The sequence below is a fragment of the Brachycentrus maculatus genome, unplaced genomic scaffold, assembly GCF_059751285.1.
Source record: "Brachycentrus maculatus isolate JH-2025_06_01 unplaced genomic scaffold, ASM5975128v1 h1tg000238l, whole genome shotgun sequence".
Classification (NCBI taxonomy): domain Eukaryota; kingdom Metazoa; phylum Arthropoda; class Insecta; order Trichoptera; family Brachycentridae; genus Brachycentrus; species Brachycentrus maculatus.
In genome coordinates, this window is record NW_028280989.1 from 609,064 (window position 1) to 628,825 (window position 19,762).

Here is a 19,762-nt window from a genome sequence, read left to right on the forward strand (position 1 = left end):
CGTTGACCCACCGTCCTACAATAATAATGCCATAACTAAAGTAAAAGTTAAAACTTACGAGCAATAATAACCATTTATAATACTCGCCATCCAAGTTTCAATTTTCAGAAACAAACGAATGTAATAAGTGTAGTATTATTTTTTCAAATCCTGATTTGAGGCGAGCCATAAAGCTTATTTTCTTATCTGGTAATATACAGATCGCGTGCATGAATTTACATACATAAAACTAAAACGTCCTTTTCACGTATAATATACCTTTCTTAAATATATTGTAGAACGGCTCACAAACGCGGTCACTTTATTGATATCAGATTGATTGATTGGATTTTCATAACAGTTTTTTTTAAGAGGTCTTACGTTAACGTAACTCTTTTTAGTGATCTTACCATAATATGATTATTTTTAGTGGTCTTACCTTAGTACAATTATTATGGAGATTTGATGAGTTCCAACCAACTTTGTTGTACGGAAATAAGAGTACTTTGATTGTAATAAAGATGAACGAAAATGCGTTTTTGATACACTTAAATATTGATTTGTGCACATAAAACACAATATATAATTCATACGAATTCGTGATGATTGTTATAACGTGCCATAACAATCAATAAAATCAATAAGTATCCTTTAAATTATTGATTAAATAATAAACAAAAACAAAACTGTTCATGAGTAAGTTTGCTTTTTATACACTTAAAATGAAATTGTTGATTTTTTAAATGTTACGTTACTTTTTTGTCAATCACAAGTTCTGAAAAAAATCTAAATCGGTTATAAAAAAACAGTTGATGGCACTTTGCAGTACATTGACTGCAGTTCACGGACGAATCTAATATTGGAAAGGCATGCATAGATTCGATATCCTCCGAATAGGCTAGTTAATTATCGCTGGAAGGCTGTGTGGATCGCCACCATGTTTCAGTCTGACTTGAACCATATTAATGCCCGCTCATTAAGTGCCATTACCGTGTTCCATCATAATTTAGGATCCAGCTAACGGTCGCCGGCTGGAACTTTCCGACCAAAGCGGACCGGAATTAATAACCAAGAAAAATCAATTAGTGTTAAGTGACACTTTTTACGTCCGTTATAAATTTCCACGGCGTATTCCACAGTGAAGCGTTTTTGACGAAAACTAAGATATCCTTTAATGATTTGTCTGCGAATTCTTCTGTTTTATTATTCCGGAATTATTTCAAATACTTTCGTCAGTTTTATGTATGGTTCAAGTATATAAATCCAATTTTAAATATATACTCAGTTTTAGTAAAATAGTAAAAAAAATATGTATAATCTATTACGCCGTAGGAGTAAGATTGTTATAGGGTATTGAATATTAACCGCCATTTTAGAATTTTCTTATAAAATCAAGTAGTCTTTCTAGGTGTTTCTAGACGTACATACTTTCATCATATTATTAGACTAAATTTTCAGAATATTAGCCATTTAATCGACTAAATGTTAGATAGATATTCTAAGACCTTCGCGTAATTTTAAAAAGAGTGTGACGAGTTTAGATTGTAGGATTATTTAATGGAGTAGTAAATAATGTTGGTTAGAAATACCGAATAGTTCGTGATGAGTAGGTACTACCAGTCACCAGTCACGTGTCGTGATCGTTAAGCTTCCCGCGTGAAACGATTTACTTTTCACGTATGGCATTACCTTTCATTAGCCATGTAGATGTCGAGTTATAATGTCATTAAAATTTAAGTACTTTTGTCAAATCATGGTACATCGTCACATAGTTAAAGGATCCGAATACTGTATTATCATATCCGTTATTCAAATATTTTTTATCTGCATGAAAGCTTTTTTAATTTTACAGCTTTCTTTTAAAGGCGCTTTTATCACAATATAAAGTTTTTAATAACTTAGCGTCGATTTGAAAAATGCTCTATCGTAAGACAAAGTTTCAAAGTAACACGGTTTGCGTGCTTTTATTTGAGAAAGTGGAAACCCGCATGACACGAACTACAGCTCGTATACAGCAAAATATTGTCAACCGACGCGTTCACAAAATGACATTCTCGGCGTTCGATTTTTGAAACGGCGAAGGCGATTTCCGGCGCTCCCGCTCCACCCTTCCGGCGCAAGAGCCTTCCCTTCCCGTCCCTGTCCCGTCACCTTCTCACCCCGTGATCCTTCTACCTTCCGAAGTAATTGGGTGGCGCATGATTTATCCAGACGCCGGTGGTTCAAATGGCGTACCTTCATATATGTACTCACATACATATGTACATATAGCTATCTCACTGACAGGTACTTTTGTTTAACCACAAACATGCATTCGCAGACTGCTACCGCTTCAATTATTCTTCATTTAGTTAGCGTGTAGAAATTATACAAATTTAGGAGGTAAAAACGATTATCAGAGATTACTTGAGTAAAATGTAAAATAAATGTGAATTAATTTTAAATTGCATGTGTGCAAACAATACACTTGAAGCATTGCACGATTCTGAAATGGAATTTATAAAATTCATAAAATTCTAGTAACATTAAACAATTTTGTTTATTATTCAATTTTATGTCCCCTATATATGAGGATAAGGTTTGATAGAAAGTCCACATATATTATGTTGGTGTACCTCAACCCCTAAATGGGAGTCAGGATTCTATATTACCTCTAATCAATTTGGTTTTCTCATTTGTCGCACAAGCGGAATTCTCGGCCGGCTTAATACATTGAATCCTGCGGAAAACCTTTATTTTTTACAAATTAATCAACCTTGAAATAAAATCGCTTCAGGAATTTGATTCTCATTTTCGATCATTCTGTTTTCATTTTAATTTAATATTAATTATTTCTATTTCAATATATATTTTTAAACTCTTCAACCCTACCGGAAATTGCCTTCCCAGCATTAAGATTAAAATATTCACATGGAAAGCTTTTGAAAAGTTTATTTGCTACTATCGATACTTGTGAAAGTTGTATCTTAATTTCGTAAACCCGTAATAAAGTTTGAAACCCGTTCGCAATACATCAAGTGGGGAGGCGAGCGAGGGAGAGGAACGCAAGTTGCGAGGAGCCCGGCTGAAGTTGTGTCAACACTCCCTCCCGCCTACAAATCTCGCATAAACCTTCACCCTGGCCACGCGGCTGTAATACAATCGCCACCCTATAATAATTAATAACGGGTCATTTGTTAATGTCACGTCCCCGGGATATGCCTTCCGAACCTCTCCACACTTCCCAAACTCACGGAGTAAACAAATTCTCTCTTCAAGTTTCTAAAGCCGCGAGAGATTCCGACTATTTCGAATCCTCCAAATGCCAATAGCTTTTGTTGTCGTTCCTGTTAACAATGAGTAATGCAATGTAACGAACAATAAATCACTCAAAACCTTAACAACACCTTTTGTTGTTGAGGTTTGAAGCCATGACTTTGTAGGCTGAACTTAATAATATAATAGTCCGAGTCGATGTTTGCTAACGTCACAACTTGTAAAACTATATAAAGTGGTCTTTAACTTTATTCGGATTGAACTCAGATTATACACATTTTTTGTCTCGCTTTTGTAATTTCAGGTTGTGTTTTTTCTCATAAAACCGCAATTCTCGCACAGAGAGTCCGGGGAGTATATGCGGTGGAGCTGACCGCTCGTAAATCAATGCAACTCATTTGTACACTATTAAAAGCGAACGGTCGTTCCGTGAAAATCCCTCCAATAACGATGTTACCTCGCCTCGCTCCTCGCTACATTGTGTCCCTAAGCGACTTATATGTTTTCTCAGCCCTCCGACAAATGACATAGTGTTATTGCCACAGCAGTTACGATATTGTGCCATGTTTTGACATAAAGACTCGTAAGAACGTAACGTCATCTATGTAAGTGAAGTACATATTTATAGAACACAAAATATAATTGTTCTTATAACATTTCTTAAGATGGATAGGGATATTATTATTGTCCTCCGATATTTCAATATTTTTCGTTTACTTGACGGCTAACAACTTACGCAAATATAGAATTATGATTAGTTTTCCAGAGTATCCTGCATATAGGTTTTTATTGTTTAGAAGAAATATTCCCGTTGTTCAACTGTCAACCCAGATATTTGTGCAGAATAAAGTTTTACTGTTAAAATATTTAATATCTATATTTACAATTCAATACGAGCTTTGGTATAATAAGTTAACGGTATGCTTTTTATTTGCTATTTTATGAATAAGAAGAAATTTATGACATATTACAAATATGGAATGAACGCGCTGATGTTTGATAATGTATTTCATCCCTTTTAAATGTTTAACAGGCCTTATCAAAATACATTTGGGTATTTTTAATGGATACTAATAGGTTATCAAATATTATCGTTCAAATATTTCAAAATATTTATTAAATAAATACGATTCACAATAACAATATTTGCTTGTACTGAAGCAATTACTTGATAAAACGAAGGAATATGGAAAATATTTTTTTATTTGATGCTATATTCATATTCTACAAAATACGATACTTGAAATTTGTTTAAGTAATAGGTTATTATTGATAAAATACGCTTGGTTTGCGAATAACTTTATTTAAGTTATGTATTTGAGAATCCTTCTTCTATACTTTGGAAGCGCTCAAATGTTAAGAATAATATTGAAGTAAAAGCACGACACTTTCAAATCTCGGTATACATTTTATTATTATTATTATTACGAAGTTATTATGCAACCGTCCCGCCTCCATCCATGTATTATAAATTAATTGAGCATAATCTCTAAGCTTCTGAATTAAATATTTAGCTAATCGTAATGCATTTCCTCTGGTAAAAAATAAAAGAAAACCACTGGATAATCAATGTTTCATCTACGCATAAGATGTGTTACTTTACGCGAATATTGTTTCGTTTAAAAATTAATGGTCCATGATGGAAACATTTTACTTATTATTAAATCATTGAAGAATTTTATTTTTATCACACGTTTTTTGTATACATTATATGGTAAAATCATTTAAGTTTGTTTTCGCGAGATTCGAGGTATAGGGGCGAATGTTAAAGGGGTGCCTAACCTTTGGGTATTGGCCGCGGGGTCCCGACCTCGGTCGACTTGCGTGACGTTTGCTAATCGCTTATTAGTCTCCGTTTCTGATTTATCACAAAAGTTACTGTTCATGCAGTCATCATATTACTAGGTGTTCTTTACAATACATTTCATCTCGTATGCGGAATATTCGGGTGTTGATAATCGTAATCTAAGATAATACAAATATATAAAAATAATTTTAAAAAACTGTATCGATAATGTGATTAATATTGTTAGTTGTAAGTGATAAGAAAACATCGATCATTGCAACATATCTGTCTTATGCATATATTTATAAATATACTATGGCGAAGTTAAATAAAGCTTTTAATGAATCAAACGTTCTTAAATTAAAACGACTATAGCGGTGTAGATGTATGGGGAAGAAAGAATGAACGAAAGGAAGTTAGAAGAAGAAAAATAACCCTTTATGATCGTTTTTCGTTATTTCGTACCACGACTGTACACACACTTTCAAATCTTGACCTTTCCTTATTGCGGTAAAAAGAAAATTGTTATTGAAAGAATTGGAACGATTTCTGACCCATCCATGCCCAACAGGCTCGTGGTGCTGTGCCAGCCGACCAGGGCCCCTGTGCCTGTCACATGGTAAGCCTTCATGTACCCCAAAAGTCAAATTAAATGATTTCTAAAATATCGCTATAGAAGTATAATAATATAACATTATTATTATGTAGATGCGTATAAACAAAATTTACATAGCAACCATTTTTTCATAGTTCGTACACATGTTATAATACTTAGACTACAATACATTATCATTTTTACTTATATTTGAGAAAAATTACGATGCCAAAAAGAAACACGAATAATATTCACAATTATAATATTTTTCAATGAAATTAAAACCCGCGTTTTTCGAAAGTCGTTATCAGATATTACAAATTTAGTAAATTTTCTACATTTTGTCGTGTCCTATCTCGACTGAGGAGTATTTGCAACCACAAAACAGAAATATATCTACGCGGAAACGGGCGGATGGCAAAAAAGCATTAAGCCGGCGCGGATGATTCGCGTCATTTGCAGCTTCCGATCATAGATGACTGATTAACGGGTCGTTAGTGACGACCGCAACTAATGACCGAACCGGTAGTCGCGACTGCTAACCGCTCTCTCGAATATCATCAAACACGCAAATTACACGCTTAGCTGCTAAACCGACCTTTCCACACGTTCACTATTTTCGTTCAACATTATACAAATAAGTCTCTAAAATAGAGCACTAAAACCGACAAAATTTTGGATTTCCAGAAGCCTTCGCGATAAATGTCAGTATTTTCGCTTAAACCCACATAAATTGGAGAATCTGTACATATTCACCAACACCTGCATAGAATTAGTGCTTGTGTAATGTTTAGCGAAAGGTGTTGAATATCCTTAAAAAATGTAGAAAATTATGATTTGGCCAAGTATAGGAATAGATCTCTAGCAAACATTTGTACTTCCACTTTCCATAGTTCTGCATCATCGAGCATTTTAGTTACTACGTGTGATGAGTTAACACGTCAATGGGGGTGGTGCTTGGATGGGTCAGATTTTATATTTGATGTTTTTTGCTTTAGAATCTTTTGTATAATTTATTGTATTTACTTCGTTAGCTTAGCAATTTCTTTTTGCCGTTCCTTCCCTTCTCCCGGTAGGAATATTAGGTACCTGTAGATCATTCAGCCTCTGGACTAACGGAGTAAGGTATTACCAAACGTGAATAATAAATATATTAAGGATTCATTTACGAATCATATTATATTCAATTCAAAGTTCAGAATTATATAAATATAGAATCAATGGTGTATCCAACAAGAAGATAAACGATATACTGCATAACATCGCATCGACCATCGCTTGAAAGACTGTCACTCGCGATAAAACATTGAAGTTAATGTGATGACGAAGGTAAATATTGTAAGCAGTGCCTGATTCGCATCCAGCAAAGGCACCCACAGGCGAATGATTCTGTTCAACGTACAGCAAAGTGTACAATAAGTGAAAACCAAATAATACTCTTCAATACAATAAGTGCGCAATAGGAAGACCAAGAAGAGAATCACTGCTTCTGGAAGTCAATTGGAGGGCGAGTAATTAACTACTATAATACTGTTTGTCTTACACAAGTATCGAGTTTTCTACGTGTATTTTGTTGGTAGGTTATAAAACATAGTGTTTTTGTGAAACGCCACTCAAATATAATTATTGTGTATTTTAAATCATGTGATTAGTAAAGTTTTAAAACCTAGATATTGTAAAATGGCGTTTTTAGACTTCAATTGACATAAAATAGACAGTCATAAAAGAAAACTAGAAATAGCTTTAACATATTTTATATGATCTATTATTTTAGTGGTTTAATTTGAATTTTCACATTAGAAAAATTAAATTTACTAGAATAGAAAAGTTATACATATTTGTCCATAAAATTCAATTTTCGATATTAACTTTGATTTGAAGGCATGGGAAAATGGCGTTTAATTTTACCAATTTGAATAAAACAGAGTTTGCTTATAATACACAATACAAAAGCCTTTAAATTTAGTCAATAGTTCGTATTTTAAGTAAATAACAATATTTGTAAAAATATATACATGTAAATATATGCATACATAAAAACCTTTTCAATATCCATACCTTTAACAAACTTTAAAAGGTTTTTTTTCTTTTTGTACGAAATGTATATCATTCTCTTTTATAATATTTACCCAATTTTTAATACTTTTTCGATAGTCGTCTTTACGTCAAAAATATGAAAACAATACGAAAAACAGTAGATTTTTTACTTACGATAATACTTACGATTTTTATGTTTCAATTGTGTCATCATTATACTTTGTAGATTATTTCAAATATATAATGTATGTATGTAGCGATGTCATATGACATACTAATAGATATTACTTTACGATTATAATAATCGCCGATCTTTATGTTCTGCTATTGGAAATAATGTATTGTATCTTTATCCTGATATTTGTTTTTCCATAACTAGATACACATTTAGCCATATAAGGCAGTGATATAATGGAATTGTAGTATTGATTTTTTTACAAATGACTATATCTATCATAGACATGTAATTATTTAAAAGAAGTTTATTACATAGAATAGCTTTTCAGACAAAATAACGAAATTTTAGTTTCACATATTCATATTAGAAAAACTATTTAACTAAAAAGAGTAGAAATTAACGTTTTACGTATTTCAAGTAACTATCAAATGTGATAAAAATTATAATATAATAGATAGAAAACAAAAAATAATAGTTTACTAACTTATTAATAGAATAACTATTTAGAAAAGTCAAAGTAAGACATCTTTTGTGTTGTGTTCTAATTATCATAGAATTTTTCAACTAACCACCAACATATTTACTTATCAATGTGTCCCATATGAGTTTCCCTGACCATGCTTGTGGCTGTGTGTGCCATCGGTTTTCTTACTCTATATAATAATCATATTTCTTTCGTATATCGTATTAGTGATTCAGTATTAATAATACTACACGTACGTAACCTTCAATACAAATACATAATTTATTGTGCAAATAATTTGTTTTATACTGTTTCGGAAATCCATCAGCGGAATATTCTCAGTTTTCACGAAAGTTTATCTCCGCTTAGAATCCCCCCTCCACGTGTCTGGAAGTATACGGTTTGTGTTTTTGTTTGTGCACCGAAGAGAACAGGATAAAGACTCGCGCTTTAATTTGCAATGGAGATTATCACCGCCACTGAGTTATTGATGGCCGGTATCAAAAACACATTTAATTCTCCCACGCCTTAGGAACTGTGTAGCGCTAAATGGATTCCAGCCACGTGTTTTTCTACTAAACGGCACGTCAATATATCACGGGTCAGAACCTTCCTCCTGTCTGACTTGTCTTACCAAAGAAGGATATTTCATATCGTATACCTTTTATTTTGAGCATGCTGTTTGAAATTCAGCTTTGGATATTTTTTTGTATTAAAGAAACCAAAAACGTATTTTCCTTTGATGGATAATAGTAAGGTCGTTGTGAGAATGCTGAAGAATAAAAACGCATTTATTTCAGCTTAACAAAGGCGCCTTGCGGTAATAGTTACATTTCTTTCTTAATTATAGCACTTGAAAGTCAAATATTATAATTGTAGTGTTCCTTATCAAATTTAAAAACAAGCATGCGTTAAATCAGATGCTTAATAAATATTTAAGCATTAGCAGCTTCTTTTACTTGCTTCCCGGTTCTGATGGATAATAACATATATCCGTGTTTTAGCAGTTTTAGGGTTAAATGAAAAATAATGTATCGATTCATTCCGTAGCTGTTTGAAGTATAACTCTTTTTAATAATAATGAAATGGGATTCCGGGTTTATGTATCACGCAGACCACACCCCGACACGGGATGATGATCCACTCGTCGGGCCATCAATCATCCCCCTCGCAGCCAATATCCCTCAAACCCGCTCCTTCCAGCCTCCCCGTTTCCTCCGGCCCACCTCGCAACAAGCCGCGGAACCTTGACCGCCCACGCCCGATACCATCCCTCATGTACAACAATCCGATTATATTTCGGTTAAAATCCATCGCGCATAATGTCCGATCATTAAATTCCAGATACGTTTCGGAAATCTGTCTTTCATTTTATCGTTAATAATTTCAACAGCATCCAACTGAGGTACATTTTTATCGTCAGGCACACACAAGCATGGTAATTTTATCTGTAAATAAATTGATAAAACACAATTTTTTGGTTGTGCATCACCATAAACTTATACAATAAATCCTTGTTTGAAATAATTTTAACACCTCCTGCACGATAACTTATTTGCATCGATCGTTACCTATTCGGGGACTTTGCGGGGAGTGTTTACGCCTTGTACTGCAGGATTCTCGATGACAACGTTTGACGGTACTAGTAATACTTCCGGAGCTCTCGGCTCAATGGGACGCATTGTTAGGACAGGTATGTTGGTCGTTACTCGCCGTGGCTCAGTAGAGCCAGGCAAAGGAATGACCTGTTGGTATGTTGCAGTGGACCTCACCAACGGACAACTGACGCCTAACAACAACACTCCGCTGCTGGCGCAAGCACTCTCAGGTAACGTTAGATACCCCTGCTAGAACACGTCCTTCCGCCCCTCGCATGACTCCTAGACTCGTGAATTGCACCTTAAACTAGAGATAAGTTTTGCATTATGTACATACTGTTATATACAAATAAGTAGCCGATAATGTAAAGCAAATTGAAAGCTTTAGCTATAGAGACATTATTTCACTTGTACATTTTCTACAGCTTCAATATTATTGTGAAGGTACTATGACATGAGCAACGATTTTTTTTCAAATCCGTCGCGATTTTTTTTTATTTACGCCTTGCTTCAAAATTTCAGCTAACAACGGATGCATTCAGAGTTTTCAACAATATTTTTTCGAAATTTAAATAGAACGCTGCTTTAATAATAACCTTTGTCTACGTTCAGTGTAAAACTGACTTTTTTCCTATTTGTATGCATAATTATCCGCTCTTCGTACTGCACATCCAATTCACACAAAAATGCCACTCACAATTTTTAGTTCCTGTTCACTTTATATGTAAATGCAGTAAGCCGCATTTATTTATTTACCCGCGTCACAATCTATTTAAAACTTTTGATTTCAAATTTGAATATAATTTCTGAAAAAAACCTGCGGTTGCATACACTCCACTGAATATATTTATTTAAACTTTAAAATATTCATTATACATATTTTAACTTGGTGTATTGCCTTGTACGCAAATTCAAATACCCAAATAGTTATTTTAAAATGTAATAAAAAATAGAGCTACAATACATCATAACTTATTGGAGTATTTTTTTTTTTTTAATTCTACTAAAATCCTTTTTTAAATGATGGATACATTTTTAAAACTACAACAACAGAGAGAAAGCGTATTTTCTTTATGTTGGAGAGTGCGGATCATGAGATATTAATATCGTGAACCCAATAATAAATCTAAATTTTTAGTATATTTTCGCTCAGTTTGAAATCTGAAATAAAAATCGATGGGTCTGATATTTGAAGTTAACTCGCTGGCACCGTGCAAACTTAAACATTCCATCTTCCAATACTTAACTTTCTCCCAGAAGTTTTTTTTATAAAGTTCTAAATCTAAGCATGAACTATTGCAAAACGCATTTTTTACATCGTCACTTTTATATGAATATTGGAAAAGATCTTTTTTATTATCGTCCTGAGATTAATCAGAATAATTTTATAACAAAAAGAATGGTTTATTTATTATAAATATTTGTTCACCGTATTTATAAACAAATATATGTATTGTATGTACATATTTTAAAATATGTATGTTTTTTATTATATGAGTGAGTGATTTTTTTTTTAAATTCTCCATTGAGTATGTAGATACCTTAAAGAAATACTTTTTTGAAAAATTTGAGACATATAAAAATCGGACTTTTAACTCCACAATTAAACTGATCTCGCTGTGAATTTGTAATCAGTTTTTACTTAATTTCATTTAAAATGCGCTGTAATAAAAAAATGTAAACACAAAAAAATACATTTGTTTTGATCATTATAATATTTTTTACTTAATGACTTATATCGGCTTAATTTGAAACAAAACACAATTGCCACGAAAAAATTAAAAATCGATTCGCTATTAATAATTTTAGCATCAATCGAGTTTTGCAATATACATTTTTTATGTAAGTACCTATTACGAAAGTTCTAAATACAATGACGCATTTTTAATGGAATGATATTTTATATGTTTATTTCCCGTTTTTAAACGTTATTCATTTATAGAGGTACAATAACATAAATACAGATTTTTTCCTATACAGCAAGATATCACGGTGATTGAGTTAAACTTCTCTGGTTTAGGATCAAAATGATCTATACCTATCCGTTGTATATTTATTATATAAATACTTAATATGTGTTTCTTACATATTACGTACATATGTTATAACTTGACAAGTCGATTACCTCTATATTGCAACACTTGAACACCTCGTCTTCCCCATGATATTTATTTATACATGAAATGATGGGGATAAATATAATAATAAATTAAATAGACTTTTCGGACTTACATAAAATCGGTTAATTTATTGAATTCCATTAATAAATTCTTAGTCTCCTAAATCATTTAAGTTTTTGCTACAAATCCACGAGTCTATCCAGGAAAGATTAATTTATTGTTTTCCAAATAAACTCAGCTATTTGCTCAGGATGTGTTTCGTGTTTCCGACCCACGTTCCAGTTTAATTTCGGTTTAAAATTCGTTTTATTTAGAAGAAATAAATTATATGTGTGTAAATATATATATATATATATATATATATATATATATATATATATATATATATATATATATATATATATATATATATATATATATATATATATATATATATATATATATATATATATAAATTTTTTGGCATTCAGTTTGTGGTAAGATTTGATTAAATTGTAAATAAAAAAACTTGTTTTGTTACAACTTAAGTATTATGTTTATTTTTAACGACTAATTTTGAAAGCTACAGATGCTTCCGCTTACGGGTTTGAATATAAACTGTTTATGTAGAAGGAAGTATCCGTCGCTTCCAAAACAAGTTGTTAAAAATTAATATAATACTCAAAACAAGTGTTTTCATTTACAATTTTATATATTTAGGTGTGTGTGTCTATATGTGTATATAAATGTTGTTAAATGTGCCCTCAGTACGGGATAACGCAGTGAGAGCACATTACCGTAATCCGTGATTCGCAATTGTTATTTTTTTTATTTAATATAGTTCAATTTATTAATACAATTTCTTTACATTTTTACTTACGGAAAACTTAAAATTTTAGTTTCGCTGTGCCTCGCCAAAAAAAAGAGACTGAGATCTTATGCTTGGAGAGGGACTTTCACTCGAAATATGTATGATGAAAGTAAATATGTATGATGAAAGTAATGTGTCGGGTTGTGGTCGCGGACTCTTGAGTCAGAGTTTCTCGGTTCGAACCCACTCTATCACAATTTGATAACTATTTCTTATAATGAGCCGCTTAAGCTCACAGAAATAGTATAAAATTGAAGTATTTTTGTAAATAATAAAAACACAAATATTTCTCTTTGTAAGTATAGATTCGATCGAGGCGTTATTAAGGGGTCGTGTCGTACCTGCGCCAGGAGACGTGTAGGTAGCTTGCTTTACTGTGCCTTTTTTGTGTCCATAGAGCTTACTCAAAGTGGTACGTACGTTGCAGTGATGAACAACTACCAGGCGGCGGCCGCGGCGTCCGGGTTCGGGCCGCCCGCCTCGCCGCACGCCGTGGGGCGCGGGTTCGGCGCGGGCGCCGCCGCCGGCTCGCCAGGGCCCGCGCTCGACATGTACAGCCCGGCCGAGGGCTACGTGCAGGCGGCCAGCCCGCAGCCCTCGGGCTTCCCGGCCATCGCGGTCAGCCGCGCGCCCCTCAACTACAGCCCCGTCAGCGTGCACTGCCGCCCTGTAAGTATAGCCTTCCTTTCCCTACTATTTATCGTATCTCATATCGGTAGTGTAAAGGCAAAGGGGTATATCTGTCTCAGACCAAATTTTACAGGAGAGCCAATAAAAACTTGCGAAATTAAATAACTTTATTTATTTTTTGTATTTTTATTTGTACATATCTTAAGAAAACTAAATTAGTATTGCAACTACAGCTTTATTCTTTTGCCAGATTATGGAATACACTATTTTAGACATTTTGTGGAACAAACTTAGGAAATGAAAAATTTGACAGACATACCCCTTAGCCTTTACACTACCGATATACGTATACATGTACTCAATTATATATTACCCTAGAATACTAAATTATCGTAAAAATTACGACGGAAAAATAACGATTGATGAAAAAAATAATGTTTTTTTTGGCAGTCACTTAATGTTGATTGCTGGTATAGTAATGATTAAATTAAATACCTCGACACTGGTTAAAACACTTAAGAAGGGTGTATAGCCATTATAAAGAAGAAGAATAATGATTAAATTGTGAATAAAAACACTTGTTTTTTATCATTTGAGTATTACATTTATTTTTAACCACTAGTTTCGAAAGCTACAGTCGCTTTCATCGACAGGTGAATATTAAAACACAGGTATTACTATTAACCTGTCGATGAATGCAATTGTAGCTTTCGGAACTAGTCGTTAATACTAAATATAATACTTAGTGGCAAAAAAAATGTGTTTTCATTTTCAATTTTAAAACAATGTTCGCGTCGTTTCTGCACCTGCCTGGGTGAGGACCTATCTGAAATTGGATCCGCGATAAATCATAAGGAATCGCCACGAGAAGTGGTATCATACATGATACAATTAGTGAAGGATATTGGTACTATAAACCAAGATATGACGCAAAATGCCGAACCCTCTTCTAGCGAAACGGAAGGTCTAATGACGACAGTCAACAGTCAGGCTTCTCCTGAGGAGTTAAACGTGGTTTCCTCCCAGCAATGAGCAAATGCAGAGAAGTTCCTAATTAGTTCATACTAGATTATCCGTATTGTTCAATTTAAAATAAAACATTTTTTTTGTTAGAAGAAACAAAAACCCACTTAATGATCTATAAACTTTGTATATAATAAGCAAGGTTAATAATAATTACAACTCCCATTAAAATTTTTTGAAAACAAAAATAACCCCTGCCTTACAGTACCTTTCTAATGTACGTACCTACCTTTTTTTCGTCCCGTGATCTTTTAAACCCACATATTGTTACTTTCACTTCTTAAATAAGAAAGGTTTTTGATTACCTTATTTTTTCCTGTTTTATTCCAATGTTGTATTTTTTACGAATGTTTAGTAATCTAGGGTTATATATATATTTATATATATATATATATATATATATATATATATATATATATATATATATATATATATATATATATATATATATATATATATATATATATATATATATATATATATATATATATATATATGTATATATATATATGTATATATATGTATATATATATATATATATATATATATATATATATATATATATATATATATATATATATATATATATTTATATTTATTTATATATATATGTCCGCCTTCGTAGTGTAATGGTCAGCACGCTCGGCTACCGTTCTGGAGGTCCCGGGTTCGATTCCCAAGGGGGGTAAAATAAATATAAGTGATTTTTTCACTGTAATATTTATTCAATATTACCATGGACTGGTACCTGAAGCGGAGGGCTGATCACCTTTCTTTCATGTGTAAACGATCAAGATAACACTGCGTTTATATGACACAGTGCCCTATGCACCATTGGGGTGCGGATAAGGGTTAAAAAAAAAAAATATATATATATATATATATATATATATATATATATATATATATATATATATATATATATATATATATATATATATATATATATATATATATATATTTATAAATATATATTTATATACATATATATATATGTATATATATATATATATATATATATATATATATATATATATATATATATATATATATATATATATATATATATATATATATGCTTATATTTATATGTAAAGTACATACATACAACATACAAGCACCCTTATCAAATTCATACGCAAACTCATACACTAATGCTAAATGAAAGCCAAAATAGACTCCTGGAAGCCAATATCTCTAAAGTAGAAGAATTTTTTATGTCTCAGCAGCTCAACTTTCTTTGTTGAATTTTCTTATAGAAAAAGCAAAAGCAAAGAAGTTCCTCAATAGTTTGAGTCGGTTAATGGTCCCGTGGTTGCGGTCGTGGACTCGTGGTCAGAATTTATTGGTTCGTGAGACCGCTGTACCACAACTTGATTCCTATTTTCGTAACGTACCACGTAACTCCACAAAAATACTGTAAAGCAAAGGTGTAACCATTCGTTTTGAATAAAAAGTAAACGCGCTTTATTCATAGGTCAAAACAAAAATGCATTTTTATTAAAGATAAAATTATGTTTCCAATTGTAACAAACAATGCACTTTTTTTCAACAAGATTTAACATCCTGAAGAACTTCTTGCTAAACAACTTCTTTTTTAAGCTTTTATACGTTACTAACTAATTATATAATTTGTATAAATAATAATTTACAAAGAGACATCATACACTATTTCACATACAAAATATGTTATTTTAAACCCTTTTTTTCATTACTCCATAAACAGCCATCCATTCATCCATTAACTTAAAAACTATATAAAAATACCTGTTTAAATTTTTATTTTAAATTTAAATAAATTATCTGTTTATTTCCACAATCTTAAAGATACTTATTTATAGACCCCACTGCCAAAGTTGCATAAACTAAACTTATGATGTTAACATTTTATATAAATAAAATATTTGTCAACAATTTGTTTTTTCATACTTTAAGATTTATGATGTAATAATTCATTTAAAATTACAATCAAAGGGATAGTCTGGCTTCTCTTTTAAAACTTTTTTTTCAATGATAATTATTTATTCAAGTTCTCATGGTACGTATGTATTTTAATAATGCCTATATACAGGGTGGGGCGCGGTCACTACCTTTTTTGAAACTCTCACCACAAAATGACAGTTGCTCCTAGAACGCGTTTCTAAAGTGCGTTCGAAAACATAAATTCTTACTTTTTTTTGTTAGTTAAGTGTCAATCATGGCATGGACAAACGAGGATCGAGCGTTTGCCGTGGAGGCCTACTTTTCCTTCGGCTGTTTGGTCATCGCAACTCAGCGCGTATTCAAAAAACAATTCAATATCATGCCTGCAGATCGTGTGCCTAATCGTAAATTGACTTTTACATCAGGTATCATACATTACTATGTGGATGGACACGTTCAGAGATACTGGTAATGTGAAGAAGAAACAAAATTGACCTTCCAGAACCATAAGGATGGCCGAAAACGCCGACAGTCAAAAACGTCGTCGTCAAATCAATTTCATCGAGTTTTTTATACCCAAACTCGAAGAAAGAGATGTATGGGGATATGTGGTTCCAACTGAATGACGCAACGGCTCACACGACATGAACTTTTATTATTTTTTGCTGGAATACGTTCCCGAATGGCGCATCTCTTAGGGGCGATCTTCAGTAGCAAGCGCGATCCCCAGATTTACCTCCCTGTGACTATTTTCTGCGCGGCTACCTTAAATAGCTGTAGGATAATATTCTTGCTGCTACTGCCAACATAGACACATCTGTGCTGTGCTTTTCCAGCATATCAATGCTGGAAAAACTTGACAGAAATGTCAAAATTCACCTATCTTAGCGCATTGACGAGAACAGAAGCAGCCTTCGACATGTCGTTTTTAAAACTCAATAAAATAAAACTTAAAATATGCTCCTGTATATAAAAAAAAATTAAATCCATACTGAGAATACTTGTGTAATGATTTTTAAAAATAAGGAAGTGACCACGCCCCACCCTGTACATTTTTTCATAAAAAATGTTTTCTTTTTATTGTTTTTGTGTAAAGTGCGTGTCTGTTAAAAATAATTTGTCCCTAATTTTTCCATTTAATTTTTTTTTTTACTTTTGTCATATTTATTACATAAAACCTCGGAATATTCAACTTTTTTATCAAAGTAAAGTATGAATGAACTTTTAGTTTTTGCTCATGTGTTATTTATTTGAAGTGTTCATGTATTTCTGTAATTAATATTTTTATTCTATTACCTTAGATCGGCCTCTGACGCGCGAGACTGATAACATTCTCTCCTCATTATTTGCAAGCAAGATACAATGAAGATTTATACGACTATTGAATATACAAAATGAATTCTGTAATTCGGGTGGTTTTAGCATTTAGTTTATAATATCTTGTAGAGCTACGTCATGAAAATGTTACATTTCCCTTATTTCGATATGCGTAACAAAGTTGGAAGAACTTGTTAATATGAAAGTAGTGGTAATATTTCTTTTTGGAAAACATGATAACCTTTTTGGGTCGTTCTGGAGAATAAAATATTCAGCATGTTTTGTATTATAGGGATCATCCCTAATTCAAAATATTGCTTTGAACTTTGAGTTAGTCGAAAAGCTATTATCTTTTTGGCATATTTATTCAATATATCAGAAAATATGTCTTATAGATTTTCCGTAGCTCGAAAAGTTTACACATCTTTTATCAAAAAGTTTTTATGGGATTCATTTCCAGTAATCCCGTTCCATTCGTTATTTACAACCGCTCTTCTCCATTCCTGAGTAATATTAAGGAACTTTTTTTTATTATATTATCATATTACTGTGAAATTTATCCTAATTTGTGTATTTTGTACTATGTGAACTTATTAATACAACTTTGTTTGAATATTTCTTTTTTGCTAAATTCAAGGTTTTTCAGGACCCGCTTATTCCGGCCGCTTTCACTAACGGGTACCATTGAAGGTGGATCAACTTATTTTGCAAACGTAAGTAACACGCATACAAGTATTAGTGTGTGGAGTGCAGAGTGCAGAGTGCAGAGCGGATTGAGTGAGAGCGAGAGCGAGAGTGCAGCGCGCAACGTCTTGTAACGGCCCTTGCTTGTCCGCAGCTGGAGCGGGCCCCCGGCGCGGCCGCCCCCCCGCCCGCCCCCCTCGGCCCCCTTCGGCCCCCGCCCGCCCTCCGCCGGACACCCTACTCTACTAAACTATCACCCGAAGCCGCCCCAGAATCGTACTGAAGTTTGCTCTTCAGTGACCGGCCGCTCCGCTACTACTGTCGGATGCGAAACGAGAGGAGTTTGCAAACATTTAGTACGATCCCCATGGAGACGAGCGACAAACATAAAATGTTACTTATTACTACAAATATCTATTTATTATGATACTGTAAATATTTTTTTTTAAATAGATTATCATCATTATCAAAAGAACGATTCAACTGTACCTACCTTCTCTTATGTCATCTGCTATCCTAATAATGTGGTGTCAAATAATCAATTTACTCGTAATGGAAATATGATTGTCACATGTTTTGAAGTATTCTCATAGCCATGGTAAATATATGAATAATATCAGTGTATAAAGTAGGGTTACTCTGTGTGGACCCGGACATTAACTAGGTTATCATCTTTCTATTTAATATTGCTGCGATGTCAATGCATAGGCTTTCGCGAATATTTTCTCTCTCGATATTGTCTGTATTCAAGTTTCTCTTCTGTCAGTGCCCCAAGGGGGATTTGTGTAAAAATGTTAGTTTTCACTATAACGTTAAACCAATTATTTTGCCCGTTTGTTATTTCGCTTTTATAAAATTAGATTTAAAGAGTTATTACAGTGTAAAATAATGGCATGTTAAAAGGCTTTGTCGAACACCGCTTGACAAATATTCTTTTTTGACAATCTCGCATGTACATACGTATCGCGGTATGAGTACGGAAATGGAAGAAAATTGTATTAAGTTGTCCCGACCAAGTATAAGGCCATCCAACTGGTTCCGCTGCGTTGGAGTACGCAAACAGTTGGTGCGCGGGCCGCGCTACACGCACACGCCACACGCGACGCGCCACGCGCCACGCGCCACTCCCGCGACACCCACTGCGGACTGTGGACCGACATGACCCTTCTGGCGCGTACACCGTACGCGTACGACCGTACATCCTTACTGACCCTATAAATTAACGTTTATAAAAATAACTGTTTGATTATTATTATAACGATAGATTATTATGATGTAAATTAATTAATACGAATAATACACAAAAAAAAATAAAAAAATAAAA

General features: G+C 33.0%; 1 protein-coding gene across 24 annotated transcripts in view; it reads left to right on the top strand.

The window, feature by feature from the left end:
* Rbp6 (RNA-binding protein 6) overlaps positions 1-18,913 on the top strand; it is a 464,382-nt gene extending 445,469 nt beyond the window's left edge. For 4 of the 24 annotated variants that reach the window (XM_088264854.1, XM_088264860.1, XM_088264871.1 and 1 more), the window contains 4 exons: positions 10,056-10,121; positions 13,259-13,530; positions 18,401-18,467; positions 18,593-18,913. In XM_088264854.1, the coding sequence (XP_088120980.1) occupies positions 10,056-10,121; positions 13,259-13,530; positions 18,401-18,442 (380 nt within the window). In that variant the 3' untranslated portion in view covers positions 18,443-18,467; positions 18,593-18,913. Of the gene's footprint in view, positions 1-10,055; positions 10,122-13,258; positions 13,531-18,391; positions 18,468-18,592 lie in introns of all 24 variants that reach the window. The other 20 variants (XM_088264856.1, XM_088264865.1, XM_088264873.1 and 17 more) reach the window with 7 other exon arrangements.
* Positions 18,914-19,762: the final 849 nt, after the last annotated feature.